We start from the raw sequence: 24,471 nt of genomic DNA on the forward strand, positions 1-24,471 counted from the left end.
AGTCTAGACATTCTGTCTGTTGGTGTATGCTAAGTTTGCATAGATCCTGCCTTGTTCAAGAATGAGCAAAAAAAATGCGGGGGCAAGAGGGGAACTGTGGAATCAGGGCGAGGAAACACGATTCTGAAGCTCAAAGGAAGAGCACAGCTCAGAAAGTCACTCAGGAAAAACTCAGGAAACCGCCACAATGCAAGAAATTATGACCTCTTTGAAAGAGGAACAGAAAATCATAATGGAAAAAACCCCAAACAGCCAAAATAAAGAAGAAAATGGATGAGATAAGGATTATATAAAAATTGCTCATTTAAAATCTGTATAAGTAGTTGTGAATAATTGCAAATACAAAAAATTAAATCAGCGGCTTGCAGGACAAACGTTAAAAGTGCTCCCAAGTTGCAAAGAAAAAGCAGCAAGGAAATAGAGTCAATATGTACTTAAGAAGCGTTCCATTAGAAAAGATTAGAATAGCTTAAAATTAATAATCAATTGCAAAGATAATGAACAATTAAAAATCATGCACACAAACAGGCAAAGAGAAAAGGTTACCTAGGAAATCAGATCCTCCTCAGACTTCTCCTCTACCCTACTAATGGCTAGAGAGCACATCCCACTAGAACCAAAAGCTGCACGTGGCAGGGACTTTGTTTTCCTCAGTGCGTATCACAGTCACTACGGCAGGGCCTGGCATCACCCCTCGGAAAGTGCTGAAAGACAAATCCCACCAGGGTTAAAGCTTCACAGGGTGCGGTCATTGTTTCGTCCACTGCAGTGGGTGTTCAAGAAACATTTGTTGAAGCTAAGCTGCAAGGATGAGTTTCTATCTGAAAAGTTTGTGATCTAAGACATATATACACACCAACTTGTATTAGTATTTCACACGTGAAAGAAACACAAAGGTTTTCTTAGAGGTATGCGAGTGAAGATACCACCCACTTGCCCTCCAGGCACTGAGAGGCAAATCAAAATTTGGAAAACGACAATGGGAAGGTAATGATATAAATGCATCTGTGACACCCTCCCAACTCAGAGACCCAGTGAGCCGTGTGCTGTCTGGGGGATTTTCCAGCTCCAGCAGGTGAAGATTGGGGTCCTGGTGATTTCGTCCACCCTCTCTTCTGCTCCCGTCCGTCCCCAAAGCCAGTATACACGTTTCCCCTGCACCATCATTGACGGCAGCGCAGATGCAGCCCCGGCCATGGGTGAGGAACACACATAACCGATGTTCCCTTTCTGCCCAGGCATGCGCCAACAATGAGGGACTATTCGAGCTTTGGGGACACTGTGCTAGGAGAGTCAAGAAACAAAAAGCCTTTGTTTCCTGCCTCCACCAGACAGCACTGTGCTATGTACAGCACCATAGTGGCCATTTTCTTTGCCATGGAACTTGGTAATGATTTTCTGCATGTTAAAAACTCAAATTGAATGGACCAAGTCTTTTTTTTTTTTAAGTCAGGACAAACCAGTACGCCACCCAATGGCTAATGCTTTCTGTCATCAAAACCCTCTTTATATCATCCACCCTCCAAGAGCTGTTCCTGCTTTAGAAATCAGTATGCAGTATGATCTCAATATGGAAACTAGTGCGCTCCTCACTCCAAATGCAGTTCTAAGGAAAGAAAGAAAGTGTTAACAAAGGTTATCTTTGTATTGCGGGATTCCTCTCCTTGTTTTAATTATATTTATTTCACATTTAAAATTTTTCTTTATTTAAAATGCATTTTAAAAATTACTTTTCTAGTCAGGACTCCCTCCCATCAAAATCAGCATATACAATTCTAAACATACTATATAATACCAATTACATGCAAAAATACACATAGCTAAAAAAGGGACAAAAGGAATTCTCCCAATTTTTTTCTTATTTCTGCTTTCCTGCATTATCCAAGTTTTCTATAATGAGCATATTAATTTTAATGGATTTAAAAATTTTTAAACTTATTTTCTATTACATGCTAATGAATGAATATAACTTTATTAAAAATATTTAAATAATGCTAATAAACCCCTCGACATATCCCATCTCTATTGCAATCCCCTAAAAGGATCACTATTTATCGGATTAGGGTTCATTATATTATCTTTCAAATACAATGAAATATATGGCAGGGAGATGTAGGGGGCCTTATCTTTAAGAAAACAAAGACAAAATGAGGAAAGGTAAAAAGCTTTGTCAATCAACGAAAGGCTGACACAAAAATTAGAGTTGGTTGGGACCTCAGCGATCATTTATTTGATCACCTTGCCATTTTACAGATGGGAAAACCGAGGCCCAGAGACAGGGATTGGGCACTGAGTCTCCCCAGTCCCAACACAGAGTCCCCTCCTTGTTGTCCTTTGGCTGCCCTAAGCCTTGGTGTGGACTTGAGGACTGGCTCTCAGTCAGGTGGCATGGCAGAGGCCAAAACCCTGCTCAGCACTGCTCCCCAGGCCGACCCCAACACTGATATGAAAGGTGACCTCTCCCTCGGCCCAGCTCTCTTCTGCTCAACCTCCAGCCACTTCCCATCTGTCTGCAGTCCCTGAGCGCTCACAGAGGGAAGAGCCCAGGGAGGAAACATCTGTGTACACAAGAGGAGTGAAGTCATAAAACCATTGGATTTGATTTTCCCTTTTGGCAACTCCTCTTCTGCCTGCTTTTTTCTCACTCATTGAGATGCAAAGCTCCATTCAAACAAGGGGGCCTGGAAGATTCCAGCAGCTTCTAGAAAGCACAACCCAATCCTGCTACACATATTTCCAAAACAAGGTGTGCATAGCTGTCCTGGAGTGAAGACACCTTCCCCTCAAACACTCAGCTGACCACAGACACCGATCTACTTACCCCCAGACCCAGCCTCTGCCCTGCAGTCAGGCAGAGGGAGTTCACATGTAGGTTCCACGGCTTGCCAGCCACATAACCGTGGGCAAGGCACCTCACCTCTACGAACCTCATGTAAAAACGGAAATACCACCAACGACTTCGTGGAACTTTTGTAAAGATGAAACAAAAGGGCAGAAGCAATGGTAGATGTGCATTAGCTTTGCTCCACACCTTCACATACCTTTAAGAAAAGCCGTCAGCAGAGGTCACCAACGCTGAGTCACTCGTGTTGCATGTGCTTTCCCAACAACCTGTGCTAAACTCTCCAGAATTACACTGTTCAACCTTTCTGACATAGACTGAGCTGACTGAAGGAGCAAGAGGAAGGATATGTGACAACATTAGAATTCAGAGAACCATCAGAAGCAGCCAGTAAGACCCATGGGGCTGGGAACACCCAGGTCCACTGGGGCTGCCACCATTGAAAGCTGTCAGGCTGGAAGAAACAAGGCAAGAAACAAACGTGGTCCTGGACCAAGAGCTGCCAGCCACCCAACGCAAGACCCCGGCAGCCTTCCTGAAGAGGCCCGCAGATGCCGCCCTCGGAAATCTCTTGCCAGGGGCAAAAACACCCCCAAGAGAACGCTCCCCTTCACTTACTCAAGCTCCTAAAAATGAGACAGATTGCATAACGGGGTGGGGGGGAGAAGAGTTAGGTTTCTCTTTTTACCTACCATTAGATATCCTCAAAGTCAACTTCACTGCCTGTATCTCACTATTAGAACTCATCTTGTTGTTCTTAATTACCGAAGTACTGTCTGTCTGTTGTGGGCCAGTAACTTGATATATGGTGGCTCATTTGACCCTTACAAAAACACTGGGAGGGATTTCTTATTTTCATTTTATAATCAGGCTAGTTTGAACCCGGTGTTCTGTCTCCAAGGCTGGTGCCTATGACACCCCACGTCAGGAATCCCACCCCGATTCCACCATCGTACCTGAGGCTCCTCTGTAGTGTCTAGGAATCCGCTATCCAAAGGCAAACACTCCAGGATGGAAGTGATGGTCGAAGCCATGATGGGCCAAGCCCCTAAGTACAAGCTGACCCGGGAGAAGGTGACCACTGATGGCAGTGGGGAGCCTTGTCAACTGGCAGGAGGGGTCTCGGGGAGAAATGGGTCTAAGAGGGTGGGCAGAGAAGTGCTAAGAGCAGCATTTCCACAGCAAAGAGCCCTGACCAGCACCCCGGGGTGAAATGACATCCTAGAAGGATGCCGACTGAGCGCTACACGCTGAGTAGCTGCGAGCAATTTGAGGTTTGAGCCGGCAGAGCCAGGGGCCCCAGCAGGCAGCCCCTGCCCACCCATGCAAAGCTAGCAGAGAGGCTCAGCTCTCACGCTGATCTGCTGGGGCTCTCCGCCAGGAAGCCCCTCCCATCTAGGCTGAATTCTGAAAGCCTGGCTTCAACCCTGCAGCCCAGAAGGGGACCCACCCTGCTCTGTCTGGTGGGCAGGGGCTGTCTCCCAGGCAATGCAGCCCCACCCCGGCCCACCTTCTCCTCCCTCCTGTGCACTTCACGGCTGTTCTCGTTTGGGTGCCCTCTAATGAGTGGTCATCATCCCTTACTCACTGGAGCTCCCTGGGAACAAGAGTGTCCTACTCAAGTCTGTCCCCAGACACAGAAAACATACACAATAAATACGTATTGACTAGATGAAGTTCTTCCCGGTCCCTGAGCAGGATCTGTCAGCTTACCTAGAAAGTGGGTTTCTTACTTTCCTGGGGTCACCCTGGCACCAAGGGGGAGAGCAGAGGGAGGGAGGGAGGGAAGGAGACCAGGAGGCAGAGACAAAAACGCTGTCGTACACTTATCTGGCTCATACTAGGAGGGATCTTAGCAACTCCAAGGCTGTCAGGGGCCCCCAGATCACCAAATCACAAACAAACAGAATGTGCCAAGCGGAATGGCTTGGTCCCGGTCTGGGAAACAAGTTTCTCAAGGGCCTAGGGCCCTCCGAGTAAATACATTCGGAAAAGACTTAGCTCGTGTAGACTGTCCACTAACTAAAGCCTTTAGCTGGAGAGAAAGCCAGAGGCCAGTGATCCTCTACGAAACAGCAGTCTGAGTTACCAGCGATGGATGTGCGGTGGTCACCTCTTGCCTGTATGTTCTTAAGGAATTGGCATATTTTTACCGAAGGACCCCCAGCCCCTGAATGCCTGGTCCCTCAACGAGCTTGAACAGCCAGCCAACCTGGTCCCTCTAGACATGATTCAGTTCCCTGGCCTTGTTTGTAAGGTCATATGCTGCCGGTCCCATGGGGAGGCAGCCCAGTGACTATCTTTCCAGGACAGTGGAAGGCACCAGGCTTATTCATACATGTCGCATCTGCAGGGCCTACACATGGAAGTGCTGAATAGGCCGGTGGCTAGACAAGGAGGGACTGGGGTCTGCTGAGATCTCACAGCTGGAAGGACTCCTCCAGCCCTCTCGGCATGGACAGAATTCTGCCTGGAGGGGAGCAGGGGTGAGACCCTTAACTCCTTGTGTTTGGCTAGGAATCTTTGCCTCTCTTCCCCTCTGGTCTTAAAAGGAAGGACAGTGACAATAACAGGCGCTGGCATCGTACCTATGCTCTGGGCACCAGGGCAGTGGTTCTCAAACTTCAGTGTGCATCAGAAGGGCTGTCAGAACACAGACTGCTGGGCCCACCCTCTGAGTTTCTGGATCCGTAGGTCTGGGTGATAATTCGCATTTCTCACAAGTTCTCAAGTGACTCAGCTGCTGCAGGTTTAGGCACCACACTTGAGAACCACTGAATTCAAGAGAAAAACAAAAACTCTGTTCCAAATCTACCTCTGGACCCAGGAAATTAATCTTTTGAAGACTGATAAATTCGCTTTCAGAAAGAAAGACTCTTTAACATTTTTTTGAAAAGCATGATCCTCTTACTTTCCTTCTTTTCATAGACATAGGTACGGGGAATATTTCGCATTTTCCCTAACCTTAAGAAAAAGTACCCAAACGAAAGGAATAATGGCAACTGTCGCCCTATTGGCCTCGGTGCTGGTGACCGGCAGAGAAGGGTGGGGACTGTGGCAGACTGGAAAACCACACTACTCATCATCAGCATATTGCTGCCATGCAGGATGGCAGGCTTGGTATTGCCAGAGTGCTCATTTTTGCATGAGTAGCTGGAAATCTTAATTTTTAATATAAAATCTGAAAATTTTAAGATGTTGGCCACCAACTCAAAATTTTTTAAATGAAACCATAAGAAAAAAACAAAAACAAAACAACCACCAAGAAAACCCCATAGTTCTGTGTTTGATTTTGCCCACTGGCCAGCAGTATGCAACCCCTGATTGTAACTGTCGGGTATCTGCATGAGCAGTCATTTGAAGAGGGGCTTCCCCAACTCTAAAGACTTGGATACCACTGCCCCTGACTAAATCAGCACAACCGCCCCACACCAGCTGTCATTTTAGCTGGGGCTGCTTCTTGCACTGGTGGGTGCAGCTGGATGGCAGCTTCCAGGGGATTTGTGCACACCTTGCAAGGGCTGCAAACACATGGCCAGCCCCCTCCTGTCCCAGAGGTGTGCTCCCCCAGCCTGGGCCAACCTTCCTTGGAAGGGAAGCAGAAGACAAGGTTTCTGGGGCAAAAGGGCCCCTGGTAAGCCTGTCCTCCTTAGTCTCTGGAAACAGCGGTATCCCATCAGCTAAGGTTCAGAAGAGGAGGAGGTGTGTGAGGAAGCTGAAACAGGTTAAGGAACGAGGCATGCACCACCTGCAGAAAGTGAGTAGGCGCAAAGCCGCACAGGAATTCGGGAACCAAGGAGAAAGTGAGCCAGGAGCCAGGCACGGTAGCCTGGGGAGGACAGATGCACGTCCACAGGTCTGAAGGTGAGATGACGGAGTTGTCATGGTGAGCAGAGAGATTCCCATGGGTAGCAAGACCAGGTAGCTAGAAGCCAGCACCCTGGGAAAAGAGGACCTTGCAGGAGGAGGGCTGGATCCATGCTTTGTGGGAGGTGTAAGGAACCCAAACCTGCAGGGCTCCGGGACATGGGAATGTGTGCTCTGGGGCCACTGGAAAGAGTGCAGGGTGAGGCCATTGCTGCGAGAATCACAGGCATCCTTCTCGCTCTGCCCACAGGAGCCGTGCCTGACAGACTTCAGGCCCTGGAAGCTGGGGCTGCCACCTCCTCACCCCCAGACCTCCTGCTTCCCAGCTGGCTTGCTTGTCCCTGACTACGCTGTACCACATCGGATTCTCAGAAGGACGCTGCATCCTGACTCTTCAGCTTGCACTGAAAAGCCATCCCCTTCCCTTTCCAGGTTGGCCAGGTTTTCCTGGAAAGGAAATGTACAGCCATTCCCAGGAGAGGGTCCAGGCCCATTCAGCCACTAACCGGGGCCAGCAGCTTTCAAACTTGTTTTGAAAGTCTGACTCACAGTGAAAAGCTTATTTTTCTTCACAACCCAGTACACACACAAGCATAAGTTTCATGTAACAGCGCCTGCCCTTGCCACATGCAACGCACTCTGGTATTTTCCCGTTGCGTTTTCTGTGCTCGTTAACACTGGTTGTATGCACGGTGTGGCCCATGACTCATCGTTCAAAAAACACTGCTTCACCTGGTCCTAATCTCTTTTTTAGTATTCCCTTCTCTACCTCTATCTCGACCCAAAATTCCTATAACGAATTCCTTCATTACACTTTCCTTGACACGCCCTGGTAGAAGTGAATTCTCCCAATTCTCCCAGCCCCTGTGGACCGCACACCACTCATGGGCACTTAGATTATAATCAAACAAATCTTCTCTTTTCAAGAACAAGATCCAAGTCTTTGGATGCAACACACTTAAAATGTTTGTCAAATGTTGGATGTTATAGGAGAGAAAGCCCGAATGAGACATTCTGACGACAATGAAATTGTGCTGCATTTCACACCATACCAAGAAACCCAGCCTTCAAGAGAACGCCTCTGGCTCGGCCAACGTCCCTGACGCTGGTGCCGCCCTCTCCCCGCTAAGGGAGAGCAGAGCTCTGGCCTGCGTGTGGGACGCCTTACGGTTTGCAATCCACTCTGCCCTCGGACACTTCATTTCCCCACTGCAGTCCTCAACAGGTTCACGCTGGCCATGACGCGGACTCACCACAATGCCAGGGAAGATATTTAGCACACCCCGAGTTTAGGCGGAGAAATTGAGCTTCGGAAAAGTTGACGAAATTGCCGCACAGATGGAAAGTGGCAGAATTCACATGAATCCAAGTTTTCTAGATTTGAACTTCCATGCTCTTTCCAGGAGCTTGTCGGAATCCCGTTATATAATCCTGTGTTCATTACATGCCCCCAGCTTGCAACACTGGAAAGGGACCTCCCTGAATGTGTTGTCCTCTCTGCGCCTCCTTTAACTGATGTGTACAGCCACACGCTGCCCTGAGCCCACATCAGAATGTGCACACATGGCACATGTGAGTGAGTCAGAAGACTGGTATAGACCTGGTTTCCCGTCCCACTTTCTCCCTGAGTGGCTGTGTGATGTTTGCAAGAGCATGTCACCTCTCTGGGCTTCTCCTGCATCTAGAGCCTGAAGGAGCTTTCTACGCTACTCCTGACAACTCTAACACACCATGTGGAGCCATCTGGCTCCTACGAGGTCAGGACACACTTAAGAAAAGGCAAAGTCAAGGTGGGGAAGATCCAAAACAGGAAACTGGGATAAGTCCCAGGAAACCAAGAAAAATTCACTTCCCACTGAGCTCATCTCAGATACCTCCCCTGCCCGAGTGGCTTCCTCTTCTTTCCAGAGCCTTGGGTCATGGTGTGACCCAGACTCACTGGAGGCATGAAGAGAACAGGCACACCGGGAAACAGAAGAACCCCTCCTGAGTCCCTCCAAAGCAGAGCCAATCCCTAGCCCAGCAAGAGGCTACCCAAGGAAGGCTTCTCCCCCGACAGGAGTGGCCAACCGCCTAGCACTCAATTGGCTCCAATTAGCTTCGAGCATCTGCAGCAAAGATAACCAGGCAGTGCCCTGGGTTCCAACTCACCTCAGCCCCACAGTCAGTCCTCATGCAAATCTGACATGCTGGTCATTTTCTGCCACTGTCTCCACATCTGCTACTTCCCTGTGGCATCGGCTAATTCACTGTGCAAAGCAGCATTTATATATAGAAAGTTGCAGCCACGCAGGTTAGCATTAAAATAGAGACTTGACGTTGCCGTGGCAACCAAACAAATGATATTCAAAATGAAAAGAGAAGTATTCTGCAATCGAGAAAGCATGTCCACAGCCTTCCAGGGCAGCTGGGCCCCTTCCTCTTGAGGGTGGGTGGGATGGCCTCTGGAGAAGTGCCTGGTGGTGATGAACGTCCTCCTCCCCATTAAGCCACCTGCTCTGTTCTGGGCTGCAGCCATCACCCCTGCACACGCTCCTTCCTGCCTGGAGCAGACCCGAGGCCAAGACACCCAGGGAGTGTGATGATCCTAATCAGGTATATCAATTTGCAAAAGCTCTGTTCCTTAAGCACCAAGGGGCAGCAGCCTGTGGCCCTGGCACTTTTAGTAAGGATGCTTCTGGAAATAAAGGTGGCCTTCTGCCACTGCCTGCCATAGCAAATTGTCAAGTGGCCACCAGTTAGCTGAGTGACATCACGCAGGCTACTTTATCTCTCTGAGCCTCAACCTTAAAATAAGTAGGAAGGGGTGGGGGGAGAAGGAGCCTAGGGTCTTCTACCTCTGTGATTCTAGGATATGCATCTTTTCCCCATGGCCACCTCCTTTTTCCACATTCCTCTTGGATATTGCTGAAGCCCCAGTGCTACACAGAAGCTACAGGTTCCTGGAATTGCTTGAATAAAAACAACTGATAGTATCAAAAGCTGGCAAGGATGCGGAGCAACTGGAACTCTCGTACATTGAGGGTGGCAACGCAAAATGGTACAGACACTTTGTAGAGCAGTTTGGCAGTTTCCTATAACGTTAAACATACACTTACCATATGACCAAGCAACCCACACATAGCCCATTTTCCCAAACCAGGGCGATCTTGTCCCCCAGGGCACATTTGGCAATGTGTGGAGACATCTACTGGTTGTCACAATGGGGGTGGGAGAGGTTGGGTAGGTGTATTAGTTCCCCGTGGAACCAGCCGCCTGTTGTTTCAACAGAGACACCTGCAACAGAGACTACTGGTGACCTAAGCTGAGGACCAGAGAGGGGTCCATGGCTGTGCAAATCTACCATAGGCTCTGCAAATTCTCTCCCTTCTGGCCCAGCCCAGCTTCCTGGGCCAGGACCCAAACCAACTGGGCCAGGCCGCGTCCCTCTCTCCACTCCCGGAAAAGTTATTGAATCAAATGTGAACCTCATGGTTGTCCCACTGAACCCTGGAAGAACACAACTTCCTACTTACCCCAGAACAACAACTTCAAAGCCGCTTTGCATGACTGTTGGCTCTGAAGCCACACAGAGATGACGGATTACATGGAAGAAATCAGAACCATATGGATTTCATATTCAGCAGAATAAACTGAATTACAGCATCAGGGTTGGGCCCAAGAAACCAGGGGGTTGTGTGTTTGGCCCAGAGCCTGGGCTTGGTGGCCCCCAGCACGGGCTGGAATCTCCACCCACGACTCCCACAAACAGTGCCAGGGGCGCCCAGCCTGCTGTCTGCCCCTCCTTGACGAGGTCTCAGGGAGCAATCCTGCTTTGGCTGACATTTCAGTGTTTTATTAAGTTTTTTATATCTTCTTTTACAGTGCAGTTGAAGACAGTTCAGCTTCTTTTCTAGTTTCATCCAAAGATGCACAAGCACCGACAGGAATACTGTGTCATTAATGACAGCGTGACAGCTCCAGGAGCCTCTGGGGGACAGCCGGGGTAGGGCAGCTCTGGCACCGCCCCCCGTTGGGACGCTGGTTCCTTCTCCCAGAGCAAACCGAGCTGGGCGTTCCCACTCCCAGCCTCACTCTCACCCGGAACAGAGGAACTCTTTCCTCTCCCAGTTTCTAGGGAAACAACATGGCACTCAATGCACAGCCCGTGTTTTTGAACCAGGGATGATTCTGCACCCCCAGGGGACATGTGGCAATATTTGGAGACATTTACTGGCCAGGGATGCTGCTAAACACCCTACAATGCACAGGACCAGCTACCCACAACAGAGAAGCATTGGCCCCAAATGTCAGTAGCGCCAGGGCTGAGAAACCCTGGTACAGACCCACTGGCTAGGCCTCAGCTGGTTCCCAGTGTCCCCGACTCGAGTCCCTTCCCACAGAGAGGGCAACCCTAGGACTTCTGGAGACCACAGAGAAGTCTGACCCACATGAAGGAGGGGGGCTTGCCATGCTGGTAAGTACTTAAAGTAGATTCTGTAACTAACCAGGATATCCCTTGATCCTCAACTGATTCTCTGTTGATACACAGAAAATAGAAACAAACGTTTCGAACGTATATTAAATAGGATGCATCATGCCTATAGAGAAGCCTCACAAACACAGTGGACGCAGATCATTTAAATCTCTTGATGTGAATAACTTCAAATAACACAGCTAATTCTGCTTTGCTGGTGGGTTGCTTTTTGGTCTCAGAAATCCCTGAGCCAGCAAGTCAGGGCTACTCACATCCCCTTCTCTCTCTTCCCTTTCTTCTCTCCCCAGTAGTGCTGAGCCACTACTAGCTGATGGTAATCATTCCTAATGACCCCACAGATCTCAGTTCTCTCCCTGAATGCCCTCTTGCCCCCCAGGATCCTGTGGGTCACTAGGGGGCCATGCACAGCATAGGCAGTAGACCCCAGGGAAGGGCAGGGGTGCTCAGCGGGCCCCGTCCACCCTGTGCAGATATCAGGGGGCACGGAGCAGGATGGAGCCCCCAGAAAAGGCAGTCCTTGCCTCCACTCTGTGCTCTGCTTGCTGGCTGGGTTTCCCAGAGTGGATCAAGAAGGGGCAGCGGAAGCTGACTCTGTAGTGGTTTCCTGGGGTTTCCCCTAAAGGAGCAGATAGGCAGAGCATACTAATGCCACTTCTCTGCCATTCTTACAAAGGGGGTCCCTGCTCCTTCCCACCTCCATCAGAATGATGGGCACAGGCACATGTCCCCATGTCCTACACCCTGGGAGCACCCCTGCCATCCTGCTCTCTCTGCTCAGTGCAACGAAGCACTTGTTTAAGTTCTCCGGTGCAATGATCCACCATTTCCTGCCAAAACTGCCATCTCTGCTCCAAAGCATGGAAGTGATGGCTCCAGCAAAGACCCTGCAAATATTCCAGGTTCTGTGACTGTGCCCAGTTTACAGAGGACAGAACCAAGGTTCAAACAGTTCAGTAGCTTGCCCCAGGGGTTTGTGTGCACTTCCAGCTACTAACAGCGGCACTGGGATTGGAACCTGGTGGTCCTGAGACTTTGCCGGGGTCAGGATCTTGTCCAAGGCCACGTTGACGACAGGGCATGGCACTGGGGGCTGAACCCTGCATAGCTGGCTCTAGAACTCACATTGCATCACCTCCACTCTAACCTGTTCACCCTGGCAGCGTCCTGACCACCACCTAGCATGGCTCAACCACTGGTCACCCTCCCTGGCCCAGTGCCTCCTTCAGGAGACCCAGGCCCAGGGCTCCCACTTGCAAGGGGCAGTGAAGGGGCAGAGGAAGCGCCTGTTTTTTTCATCCAGCTACAGAAGTTCCTTTGTTGCCTCAATGCCCCTAGTGAGTCACTGCCCCCAAGACCGTTGCCAAAGAGAGCCCCGCTGCAGCACGAGCTCTCATCCCCACTTCCCTTTTTCATTTCCAGCGCAGCCTTCACCAGATCAAACATTAGTCACGTAAATGCCAACAGAAGTTCAAAGATGCTCTGATAATGTGATTTTCAAATGTAAGGTCCCAGTGGTGGCAGCTGCAACAGCTTCTCAGCTCTACACTCAATCTCCTACCTTCTGGGACCTCCCAGATCAGCTTCTTCATCTCCTGAGCCCCCAACACGTGGGGGCTGTGAGTTTGGCTTCCACGCTTCGGAGTCTTGCGCCAGAGGCTGGGGCAGAGGGAAAGCTGACCCATGTGATCTGGCATTTCCAAGCACACCCTGGGGGATCTCGTGGCCTAGAAACCATGGTGGGTTGCAAAGGTGTCCTATCAGCTTCTGGAACCACCAGGCCAGAAGCAACTTGCAGTATCTACGTACTCTGTGCACCTGCCCAGCAGCCATACATACCCCTGCTTCTGAAGAGAGCACCCCAAGTTTCCTTTGGGGAACCACCTCTCCCCATTCTCAGCCCTCGTGATTTGTGAAGGCAAGTGGCCCAAGCCTGGCCAATCAGCATATCCCATCTCCCTGGTCACAGTACTAGTTCAGGTGGGCATATGGCACAAGTCAGTCATCTGGAGCTGAATCCCTGGAATTTGATTTTGGAACTAATGGGGAAAGAAGTATTATCATGATAGGATGCAAGCCTGAAGCTACTGATGGTTGCATTGACACCTTGCAGGAAACCTCACTGAGAATGGAACCAATGCAGAAGGAAAGGGGCTGCTGAGGAAGAGAGGGAAGCAGGGACAGATAGACATCAGACTGCTGACATTTTTAAGCCACTTCATGAAACCATACCTGAAGCTGAACTCCCCGGGAATGTTTCAGTTTGTATGTGCAGTTCAGTTGGTGTGTTTCACCAACCCATAAACTCCTTTCTCATCTGAAGCCAAGTTGTGTGGAATTTCTGTAACATGTAATTGAAAGAGTCCTGGCTAATATTCCCTTGGCAAGGGCCAAGGTATTATACAGACAGCAACACTCAAAGCTTAAAGAACACAGAGCAGGCAGAATTTAGAGATTCAGCTTTCTTCAGCTTACATTTGTGGGTAAGCTCTTCTGAAGATATCTGCATTTCTAAACACCTTCCTTTGGGCACTATAACAAATTTCTACAAACATGGGGGCTTAAAGCAACAGAAATGTATTCTTTCACAGTCACAGAAGCCAGAAGTCCAAAATCAGTATCACTGAGCTGACATCGGGTATTAGTAGGGCCACAGTCCCTCCCAGGCTCCAGGGGAGAGTTCAGTCCTTGCCTCTCCCAGCTCCTGGCAGCTGCAAGCGTTCCTTGGCTTGTGGCCACGTCACTCCAATCTCTGCTGCCCTGGTCATACTCCTTCTCTTCTATCTGTAGTCAAATGTGCCTCGGCCTCTCTCTTACAAGGATGCTTGTGATTGCATTTAGGACCTACCCAGACAATCCAGGACAACCTTCTCATCTCAAGATTGCTAACTTAATTATACCTGCAAAGACTCCTTTCCAAATGCAATAACATCCCCAGGTTCTGGGGCTTAGCACGTGGACATGTCTTTGAGAGTGTGATCAGCGGCTCTGCATCAGGCCAAGTCGGACCATTACATGAATGTGGATGAGACATGTCATTGTCAACACGTAATTCCTCCTGAGGTCTGCCTGGCTGGGACTCCACAGAACCACTTGGACCAACTGTGCAAGTCGTGGGGCACCAAGAGAAGAAATAACCTGGGTGTTGGAATTGGGCTCTGAGTGGAAGATGCACAAGAGCGCAGAGCACCAGGCAGATTGAGCAGACCTGGGAGTCCCAGGAGGAGGTCTGTCCAGAGACACTCGGGGGAGCTGCTTGGGATAAATGTAACTTGATCTTGGACCCCAATTTCCCCAGTGAACAGACTGCCGTGGGAGAGGTAGGGTAGGAAGGCTCCGTCTGTGTTGGAAATGGAGGGGAAAGTCGGGATTGAGGGAGAGCAGGAGAGAGGGGATCATGAACAGCCAAGTCCAGCTGAGACTGTTTCTTACAACTTAATTGAGTCTCACCTGCACCTGTGGTAGAAGGGCACTCTGGCGTCTCAAGGCTGGTCCACACTGGAAGCAGAGGAGAGAAGAAAGGGGAACAACCACCTCCCAGGATGACCACCTCGAGAGAACACAAATCTGCTGATGCAGGCACTCAACACAGGTGGCCTGGGCCGGGCTGTTGGTCCAGGAACAGTTCCCCCAGCCCAGCCCATCTCATTGTCACATTGCATTACATGTAAAGATGGGGCAGCAGGGGCTGGCTGTGCCTACCGATGTGTCAGGGTAGACCCGGTCTAAGCCAGGTGTCTCCAGTGAGAATGGCCTTTATCAAAAAGTCCCAAAACAATAAATGTTGGCGTGGATACGGAGAGATAGGAACACTCGTACACTGCTGGTGGGACTGTAGTACAACCTCTGTGGAAAGCAATATGGAGATACCTCAAAGAGCTACCATTTGATCCAGCAATCCCATTACTGGGCATCTACCCAAAGGAAAAAAAGACATTCTATAAAAAAGACATCTGCACTAGAATGTTTATGGGAACACAATTCACAATTGCAAAGATGTGGAAACAACCCAATATGACAGCCCATCAATCCATGAGTGGATTAATAAAATGTGGTAGATGTATACCACGGAGTTCTACTCAGCCACAGAAAACAATGGTGATCTAGCACCTCTTGTCTTATCCTGGATAGAGCTGGAGCCCATTCTACTACATGAAGTATCACAAGCATGGAAAAACAAGCACCCTATGTACTCACCATCGAATTGGTATTAACTGGTCAACACTTACGTGCACATATAGTAGTAACATTCATCGGGTGTCAGGCAGGTAGGGGTTGGAGGAGAGGATGGGTATGTTCACACCTAATGGGTGTGGTGCGCACCATCTGGGGGATGGACACGCTTGAAGCTCTGACTTGGTGGGGCAAAGGCAATTTATATAAGCTAAACATTTGTACCCCCGTAATATGCAGAAATGTAAATAAATAAATAAGCAAGCAAACAAGCCAGGTGTCTGGCCCATCACCCCAAGAGAGGACTCTTACAGCTGGGAGCAAGATGCTCAGCTCTGATCACAACCTGAAGGCCAGGTGTAGAAGGGCTTTGTCAGGACACACACACTACGCAGGGCAGAAACAGCTTCCAGGCATCAAAACCAGACTTCCAGCTTCCGCGGGGGTCTGCAGACCTGTCTCTGGAAGCCAGGCAGTAACCTAGGTTTCCCAAAGCACAGAGCTTCCCCTAACACTTGTAGCACCCAACTGAGCCCTTGAGGTGGTGCGCAGATGATGTGAGTGGTCTCAGAGGTTACTTTTTAAAACAGTTACCTATTTATTTCAAGGTCTACTCGGGAAAAAAGCATATAACTAGTCCATAAAGCCTGCACTGTCACTGCCATTCTGTAGGACATCATGGCGGCCGTGATCTCCTTGGACTGGTTCCTGGAGTCACTGAATTGTGGAGTCAGAAAGGAGCACTTCTAGGTCACCAAGTCCCCACAGTGTCACGGTGAAGAGGGTGGACTTGGGAGCCACACTGCCTGGGCTCAAACCCACACGCTGCCTGGGCAAGTTACTTGATCTCTCTGGACAACCTCTGGAATCAGCGATTCCCATGAAAATGAAAATAATGACATTATTATTATTATGAAGACCTCTCACAAGGATTAAATAAGTTAGTGTACATAAAACATTTAAAACTGGCCTGCCCTTGCTGACTGAAGAAGCGACAGCTCCTCCCAACTCCACGGTTCTGCTGTTCTTTACAAATGTTCTGGTGAAACCTGGGTGGGTTCAGCCTCCAGTCCATGTCAGCTGAGTCTCCTCTGCCTCCCATTTCATTCCAACTCCCTTCGCACCTCCGCACAGAGAAGTGAGGCACTCACACCTCAGTCCTGCCCCCACCCCCTCCGCTGGGGGACAGTCAGAAAGGAAGCCCAACAGGACCAACAGGAAGCCCACCAGCCCAAACACCGCGCTGGTGATCCGCACAGAACCATCAGGCCACCGCACCACCAGCCTGCAAACACCTCTCCTTTCACCCTTGGACCACGAAAGTTCTTTAAAAACACAGCCAGACACTCTGCGGACGCTGCTGCCCCACCCTGCCTAGGGGTGGGTGTAATCAGAGATCACACGCCATCTCCTGGGAGTTTACACAGAGACTCAAATTCGTGGAAATAGATTCCGTAACTGAGTCAGATCCCTCAGAGGGGGAACATTCCTTCATCTTGACACTAAACGAGGTGTGGTCACTGATACATTTTTGTTTAAAAAAACAGGGCGTGGCGTCTCTGACATTATCGGTATCGGTATCAAACCAATGGTCTCTACCTTGGTCACTTCTGAGAAAACTATTTTGGGGTTGTGCTCTGTCCTTCAGAGGTTCAACAGGAGTCAAAGCTGAGACTTAAGCCACACACAAAACACCCCCACACCTCCTCCCAAAGCTCTTAAGCTGCCTTGTAAGAAGTGCGAGGACAGCACATCAGCACCCCAAGGAGGGGTGGGCCCTGTATGCTCTGCTCAGGAGCAGCACTGACCCCTTCATGCCGCGTCCCCCGGCCTGACTCTAGCAGACCTTTAGCTGGATGGAGCCCTGAGTCTTCTTCCATGACCCGAAGATAGAGACAGGCTCTGTGGTCCCCCAGACCGCCCCCAGATTTTGATAATTCACAAGGACTCAGCATATATTTGCATTCCTTGTTAAGACTTATCCTAGTAAAAGGATACACGGCAAAATCAGTGGGGGGGACACAGAACCTGGGGTGAGGGCCTGAGGACACCAGGTGCGAGTTCCAAGCGTCCTCTCCTTGTGGGCTTCTCTCCCAGTGGAGTCACACAGGATGTGCTTCATTCCCCCAGCAGAGAGCTCTGACAGCGCCTGTGAAATGCGCTCTACCAGGGAAGCTCATTAGAGACCCTGTGCCAGGGTTTTTATTAGGGGCTGGTCACATAGGACACCCGCCCCCGTCTAGCATACACCCAAACTGCAGACTCCCAGAAGGAAAGCAGGTGTGCAGCATAAACAATACTGATTACATGGACAGTTTGAAGAAGCGCCACCTTGACATTTTGGGCGCAGTGGAACGCTTCCTAAGTACGAGTTCCCAGACACCAGCCAAGGGCTAGCGACGCAGTAGGCCTGTCTAAGGAGAGCAGTCCCAGGCCTGCCATGTCGACTCTTTCTGCACATTGGCTGTAGCACGTTCATTTGAAGGGATCTCCCCCACTGTCCGGCCCATCCAGTGGCAGAATCCTGACACCAAACCCTAGACAGGTGACAAGCCTCTAAAACACTGGTGTTGACAGAGCTCACAAAGCTTCCTGTTCCATGTCGGCCGGTGCTGTTAGCCCAGAAACACCGGCCTCTGAGTTCAATATTCCATGTCAATGAACACTTCACATAATAACCACCAGCACGGACCGCGACTCTGGGTCAGGCATCGGGCCAAGCATGTGCGTGCGTGAGCTCATTTCGTATTAATATTAATGATTTACAATGGAGTCAGTTATGCCTTAGAAACATGAAATGACCTGCCCAAGGTCACACTATTAATGGGTTTGAACTCTGGTCCATTTGACTCTACAGCCAGAGACCTTGAACCTCCACACTCAGCGACTTCTGGGAGCCTGTCTTTGACTAACCACCATTATAATTTTCAGCATAATCTCATACTACGTTTTCTCATTTACTAATATTTTTAGTTGATTCACTTTTTCCTTTAAAAAAAAAAGTGTCAAACAGACAATTTATGTTAGTCCCTGAATGGAAAACTAGTAACATTTGCCAGAAATCTATAGTAACCGTAAAAATAACCATGACAAAAACCAAGCAATGTCATTCAGTCCTAGCAGGGTCCTGCTCCCTGCTCAGGCCTGCTCTCACCGGGCACCACCTGCAACTTCCCTCAATATAATCAGAAGCAGGAGAGAGAAATGCAAAAGGAATACCTTTCTCTTCACGTGCTCCACTGGTACTAAACGTCTTGCCCAATAAACTCATCTCGGTAGAGCATCTTGGGAAACACTACATCGCACAACAGTCACTAGACAGCCTGCCCGTCTGCCTCACTAGGCCCAGCAGGGACTCCCAGCTCCTGTGTACCCCACTCCTCCATCACCCGTCCTCCGGTGTGTTCCAGCCCCTTCCTCTCCCATTCGCTCTCATTTGTTTTCCACCTTTTGTGGCAGCTGAGCCCCAGGAATCATCCTGCCACGTGCCACCAGCCTGGATCAGCCGCCCCAGCCTCCCAGCCCAGCTCCTGCTCTGCCTTCATCCCTACTTTCCGCCTCCACGGGCCCTGCTCAGCTCACCGGCCTCCTGGCCTGGCCTTGCAAAGAGAAAATACCAGCAAAGATGCTGTCCCTCCTGCCCTGTTCCAAACTCCAGAGGAGGCTCGGGAGAGAGGGGCAGAGGCAGGATGGGCACGTCACAATGCAGGGGTGGTGGGGGTGGGGGAAGAGCGTACAGCGAAGGCACAAGTCAGAAACGAACCATTTCTCTAACAATAGGGGACTACACTCTGGGCTCCTACTTCCCCATCCCAACCCAACCCTGAACACCTGCTCAGCCCAACATGAACTCCAAGAGTCACCCGACTGGGTCAGAGCGTCCCACACAGAAGCCATCTGGCGGGGTGTTCCCAGCCAGCGGGACCCCAGAGAACTCCAAGCAGAGAAAGCCAGTGAGGCGGCTGGGAGCTTGGGCTCCCGAGGCAAACAGACCTGCATCTAAGTCCTGGCTCCACCATGCCCTGGGCCAAGTGACTCTGCACATCTGAGACATGGGACCAAACATAACACACACCACATAGGGCTGTTGTGGGATAATGTGACTCACCCAGGGTCTGTGCCTGGTAAACTTTTCTTTAATGGAGCTATGAGTCTGGGGACAAGAATAGGAAATGGGTCGACAGCAGGGTACAAGCGTAGGTACCCACGTGTTGCAGAGAATGGCCAGATGCAGGGAACCCAGAGCATTTGGAGCCAGCCTCAGACAGACAAGGGCTCACCCTGTAGACCAGAGGCCGCCAACCAGACCATGGGCTGAATCCAGCCCCCTTGCTTTGTTGGCCTGCAGACCTCGTGAAAAATATTTGACTTAGTTGCCAATACATAAAAACCAGGACGGTTCCCATAGGTAAAAAAAATAAAAATTTCAATTGTCTGTTGAAAAAATCAAGAAAGCCCTATTGAATGCTACTGATAGGATGAAGGGAAATCTTGCCACCTTCTCCAGCATTCTCCAACACAGTGATCTGCATCTGTGGCTGCCTGAGAGACTCACCCAAAGCTCAGAAATGCCCTGATGCCTGGGAGTCCCCTGACCCATTAAACCAGGAGCTCTGGGTATGGGGCTGCCCTGATGTCTCCTTGGCCCTGAGGAGGCACCTCTGCCTGCATCACTCAGCACTGCCACCTGCGTGGCCCAGATACTACGTGGCCCAGCCGCTCATTCAGCTGAGGTTCAGGAATAAGGAAAGGCTGGGACCCAGAACACAAATCCAGCACACAGACCCCTGCTGGCGGCCCTGGCTTTAACCGTAGGCCATTCCACGGCATCTTTGCTGGAGGGGATGGGGACCTGGCCTGGCATCCCTGTCCCCCTCCCTTGGCTGCATCACCTCTACCCACCCTGGGACAAGCAAAGCTGCCGAGGCCCAAGAGTGCATACAAGAGAAGACCCAGCCCAAACAGCATGCCAGGTTTTCCTGATGAGCAAGAGATTCTTGTGGCTTCAAATATGCTTTCTGCAAAACCCTGGAGCCAAACCATAGCCTTAGAAACCCCAGGTTCCATCACTGACTGATGGAAGCATCTTTCTGTCCACAAGCTTCCCTGATCCACAGGAGTCGATATCAAGGTAAGGTAAAGAGGAGATCGGATCACTTGCCAGCTCTGTTCCCCAGACATGATGGGGAGATCTGTCTGGCCCCAGGATGGGCGTATTAGTGGCTCATCTGCAATTTGGGGCATTCCCACTGGTCTTGTGCCATTTCTCTAAAAACAACAGACTAGAAGGAAAGAAGAAAGTGGGTGTCGTCATTCCCAGGCCCATGCCATCATTTCAAATGTATGCCCAGGGCAGGTGGCACAATGGAAACAGAAGAGGTAGCCTTCCCGACCGGGGCCCATAGTGACAGCAGGTGAAGGCTCGCCAGAATGGGTTAAGGAAAGGGGATTTTGACTGCACAGATAAAGTGTGGTGGGGCCAGAGGACAGTGATAAGTGACATGTGAATCACAAAGACAAGGGCTTCCCAAGATTCGACGTGTCCCAACAGGCTGTGTGGCTCAGCCTGAGAAACAGGAAAATGAGGACGAATGTGATCACTATGCAGGAACCTCAGCAAATTAATTCCACCCAGGGGCCCTGGGCAGCACCGGAAATAGCCTGTTCCACGGTGCACATCTGGAGGTTATAGGGCGCCCCTCTCCAGCCAGTGTAGGCTTGAATCCTTCAGGTTCACTGGTAATAATCCTAGAAGTCAGAACGGTTTTTATTTGAGCTTATTCTCCAAGTACAGGACCATTTTGTTGTCTCTGGCACCTGGGGACAGCCTTGGTGTAGGTGACAGCCTATACCTTGCTAGCAAAGCCTTGCTGTTGTATAAACCATGGTCCGTAGACCAGCAACACTGAGCTTGTTAGAAACCCAGCAACCAGACCTCTCCCCAGGCTTCCTACAGCACACGCCGCGTTCTAACAACACCCTGGGTGAACTGTGAGCACATTAATGTTTGAGAGGCACTAATTTAAAGTTTACGGGCTATTTTACCAATGCACAAGGGAATCTCTAGGTACCACTAGGTACTACTGATCAAGTATGTAACAGCTACACAGACACTTGAGGAATTTAGAGGAGGTTTCAGTTGAGACATCGCACAGTGACTTTTTTCCCCAGTCGAATCCAAGGCTGCAGCTACCTTCTGAGCTCCCTAACTCACTGATTGACCAAGACAATCTCAGATTAAATTGTTTTCCTATAGCCATTGAGCCTGGCAGAGTAATGTTTCAGGATTTATTTATTCATCTGTTCACTTGTTTGTTTATCTGCGCATGATGCTCAATTTATTGGGCACCTATTATATGCCAGGCACTGAGAATACACAGGTAGATGACCCAGCCTGGTCCCAGGAAGAGTGTGCTTTCTGGTAAGAGGGAAAGACGCAGGCAGGTAGTCATGCTGGAGTTTGTGGGACGTGTGCAATGACAATGGGAAAAAAGCAGGGTGCCTAGAAAGCAGAGGGGTCCAGAAAGGACCCCTGGGCGCGGTGCTGCCTAAAGGTCATCATACGGACATGCTTTCCCTTCACCAGGCTCCTCTCCGCTTTTCCTGCCCCCTCCTGCCTCGCTTTCCCCTGGATTGATTACATTTTCTTTACTCCCCTCTTCCCACAAACCTGGCCTTTACAGAGTCTATTTATACTACTTAGGTGGTTACATTGACATTTTTAACATGCACACTTGACTTCAAGCATAAAGCTAATCAATAGCTCTTCTCTCCTTCTGAGTAATACAAAACCCTGGGATGCTTTAACCTCCATCTCCTCTCCTCCCTTCTTGGTGCTGGTAGCATGAATCCGCTGAAAATGTGATTTTCCCACAAATCCTGGAACTGTCTGGTTATTTGCTATCTCCTGCCACTGGTAATTTTTCCAAAAAATAAAAATTTCCAAATTGACTCAAGAGGAAATAGAAAACCTGAAAAAATCTATAACCTTCAAAAGAATTGATTCCATGGTCTAAAACCTACCTTAAAAAACTGCAAGGGGTCTACATGGTTTTTAAAAATTGTTAAGGAAAAGAAAACACTTACACAATTTCCTCCAGAAACAGAGAGGAAAACACTCAGCTCCTCTTAGGATACCCTGAGACAGACTTCAAAAAAGAATATTACAAGAAGAAAGGAATTAAAAGCCCACCTCCTAACCTCACTTAAGGCACAGGTGTCAAAATGCTAAATAAATGCTAGCAAATCCTGGAAATGCAGGGATATTAAAACATCAGAAAACTCATTAGTTAAATGCACCACATTAAAAGGCTACGAGAAAAAAGGAGGATAATTCGGACGCAGGAAGAGTACCTGACAAAACCCAGTACCCATTTGTGATTACAATTCATAAACTAGGACTAGAAGGGAATTTTCTTAGTCTGATAAATTGTATTAATAACTATCAAAAATTAAAATAAACTTCATACTTAATGGAAAACACTGAAAGCTTTTCTGTGAAAGTCAGGAATAAGACAACGCCATTCAACCACCGCTATTTCTTTTGGATACTATACTGAAGATCCCACAACACAGTAAGGTGACAAAAATAAATAAGACGTATAAAGATTTCAAAGGAAGAAACTGCTGCCATCCTCATACAATAAAATCACCTACCCCCCAAATCTAAGAAATTCTACAAACTATCAGAACTAGTAAGACAGTTCAAGACCTATTGATAAAAACTAAGTATTCCACAGTAACTAACCACAGTGAACTAACAACAATCAGAAAATGTATAACCAGGTGTGGTGGCGTGCGTCTGCAGCCCCACCTACTCGGCAGGCTGAGGCAGGAGCATTGCTGAGCCCAGGAGTTCGAGGCTGCAATGAGCTATGATGATGCCACTGCACTCCAGCCTGGGTGACAGAGCGAGACCCTGTCTCTAAAAAAAACACAAAAAAAGAAAATGTAATAAAATTTATGGTTAAAATGGTTGATTGAAAACAGGTTGTTTATATCCATGCTCTCCTGCAACCCCATTAAATATGACTGGAAACAAAGCCACAGAGAGAAAAAAAGTGAAATAAGAGCGGGCAACAAATGAGACATATCAACAGAAATGTGGACAATGCGAAACAAATGGATACATGGTAATGACTTAGCGCAGAGGAGAAAATGGAAACCTGTATGCGTAGGAGAGAGGCAGTGACAAGAAATAAGCCAGAACCTTATGAAGGCCCAGGAAGGCTCATAGGCACAAAGTTATCTATGAGGTGCAGGCTTAAAAAGGAGGCAGGAAGAGAACTCCCTGGATTCCTCTTTCTACCCTTGGCAGCCAAGCGACTGCCCCAGTCCAATGGTAGAAACCAGCCAATGGACTCTCGAGGCCAACAAGTCCAGGGCTCCTGGACTCATGGACACCTAGAGGACAGGTGGCAAGTCATACAGAAAACAGGGCAATGAGGCAAATGTTTACATCCTACAGATTAAGATCGGACCCATTTCCTTTTCAGGAAGGTACTGGAGGATGTGCTCCAACAAAACAAGGGAGAAAACCAAGAAAAAAAAAAGATGTGAGACCCAAGAAATGACCATAAAGCAGAAGAGAAGCAAAAGCATGTAATAGGATGACAGTGAAGGAAGATCTCAACATGACAACTCTTCATCAGACTTGAAGAGCAACAGACCAGACCAGAGCAAACAGATTCTTCTACTGAAGTGAAAAAACAGACCTGACAGATTACCTCCTGTGTTGACAGTATATGAGGAAGTTTTTAAAGGTCTAGGGAAGAGTCTTGGTACAAGGAACAGAGAGAACCAAGCAAATACAAAAGAACTGATTTTGCTTTTGTCCCACCAAAGAAGCAGAAACCAGTAAGTAGCTTGGCTGTAATTTACACAGGCACAATAATGTGAACACCAGACTCTGATACAACCAAACATCGTAGTGTCACTACTTTGGGAGATGAAGAAAGGGGCTGGGGAGGAGTAGAGTGATGGGAAGAGAGCCAGGTCGAATCTTCTACCATAAGCAGTTCAACAGACAATGTGTAGAATTGATAGGTGGGGGGATAAGAAACAAGAGTATAAACACATTACTTAGAAAAATGGAGACAGAGCCCCAGTATTAAAA

The 24,471-nt window shown here is 49.0% G+C and overlaps 1 protein-coding gene across 2 annotated transcripts in view; it reads right to left on the reverse strand.

Annotated features, from left to right (window-relative positions):
• The window catches only part of GAS7 (growth arrest-specific 7), a 222,964-nt gene that overhangs the window by 109,924 nt on the left and 88,569 nt on the right, over positions 1 to 24,471 (reverse strand). The window contains exon 1 of one of the 2 annotated variants that reach the window (XM_012653948.1): positions 8,861 to 9,000. The exons of the other annotated variant lie outside the window; for it this stretch is intronic. Coding sequence (XP_012509402.1) covers positions 8,861 to 8,884 — 24 coding nt within the window. The 5' untranslated portion in view covers positions 8,885 to 9,000. Of the gene's footprint in view, positions 1 to 8,860; positions 9,001 to 24,471 lie in introns of those variants that run through there. 2 annotated transcript variants of the gene reach the window in all.

The sequence above is a fragment of the Propithecus coquereli genome, unplaced genomic scaffold (assembly GCF_000956105.1).
Source record: "Propithecus coquereli isolate 6110/MARCELLA unplaced genomic scaffold, Pcoq_1.0 Scaffold435, whole genome shotgun sequence".
Classification (NCBI taxonomy): Eukaryota; Metazoa; Chordata; class Mammalia; order Primates; family Indriidae; genus Propithecus; species Propithecus coquereli.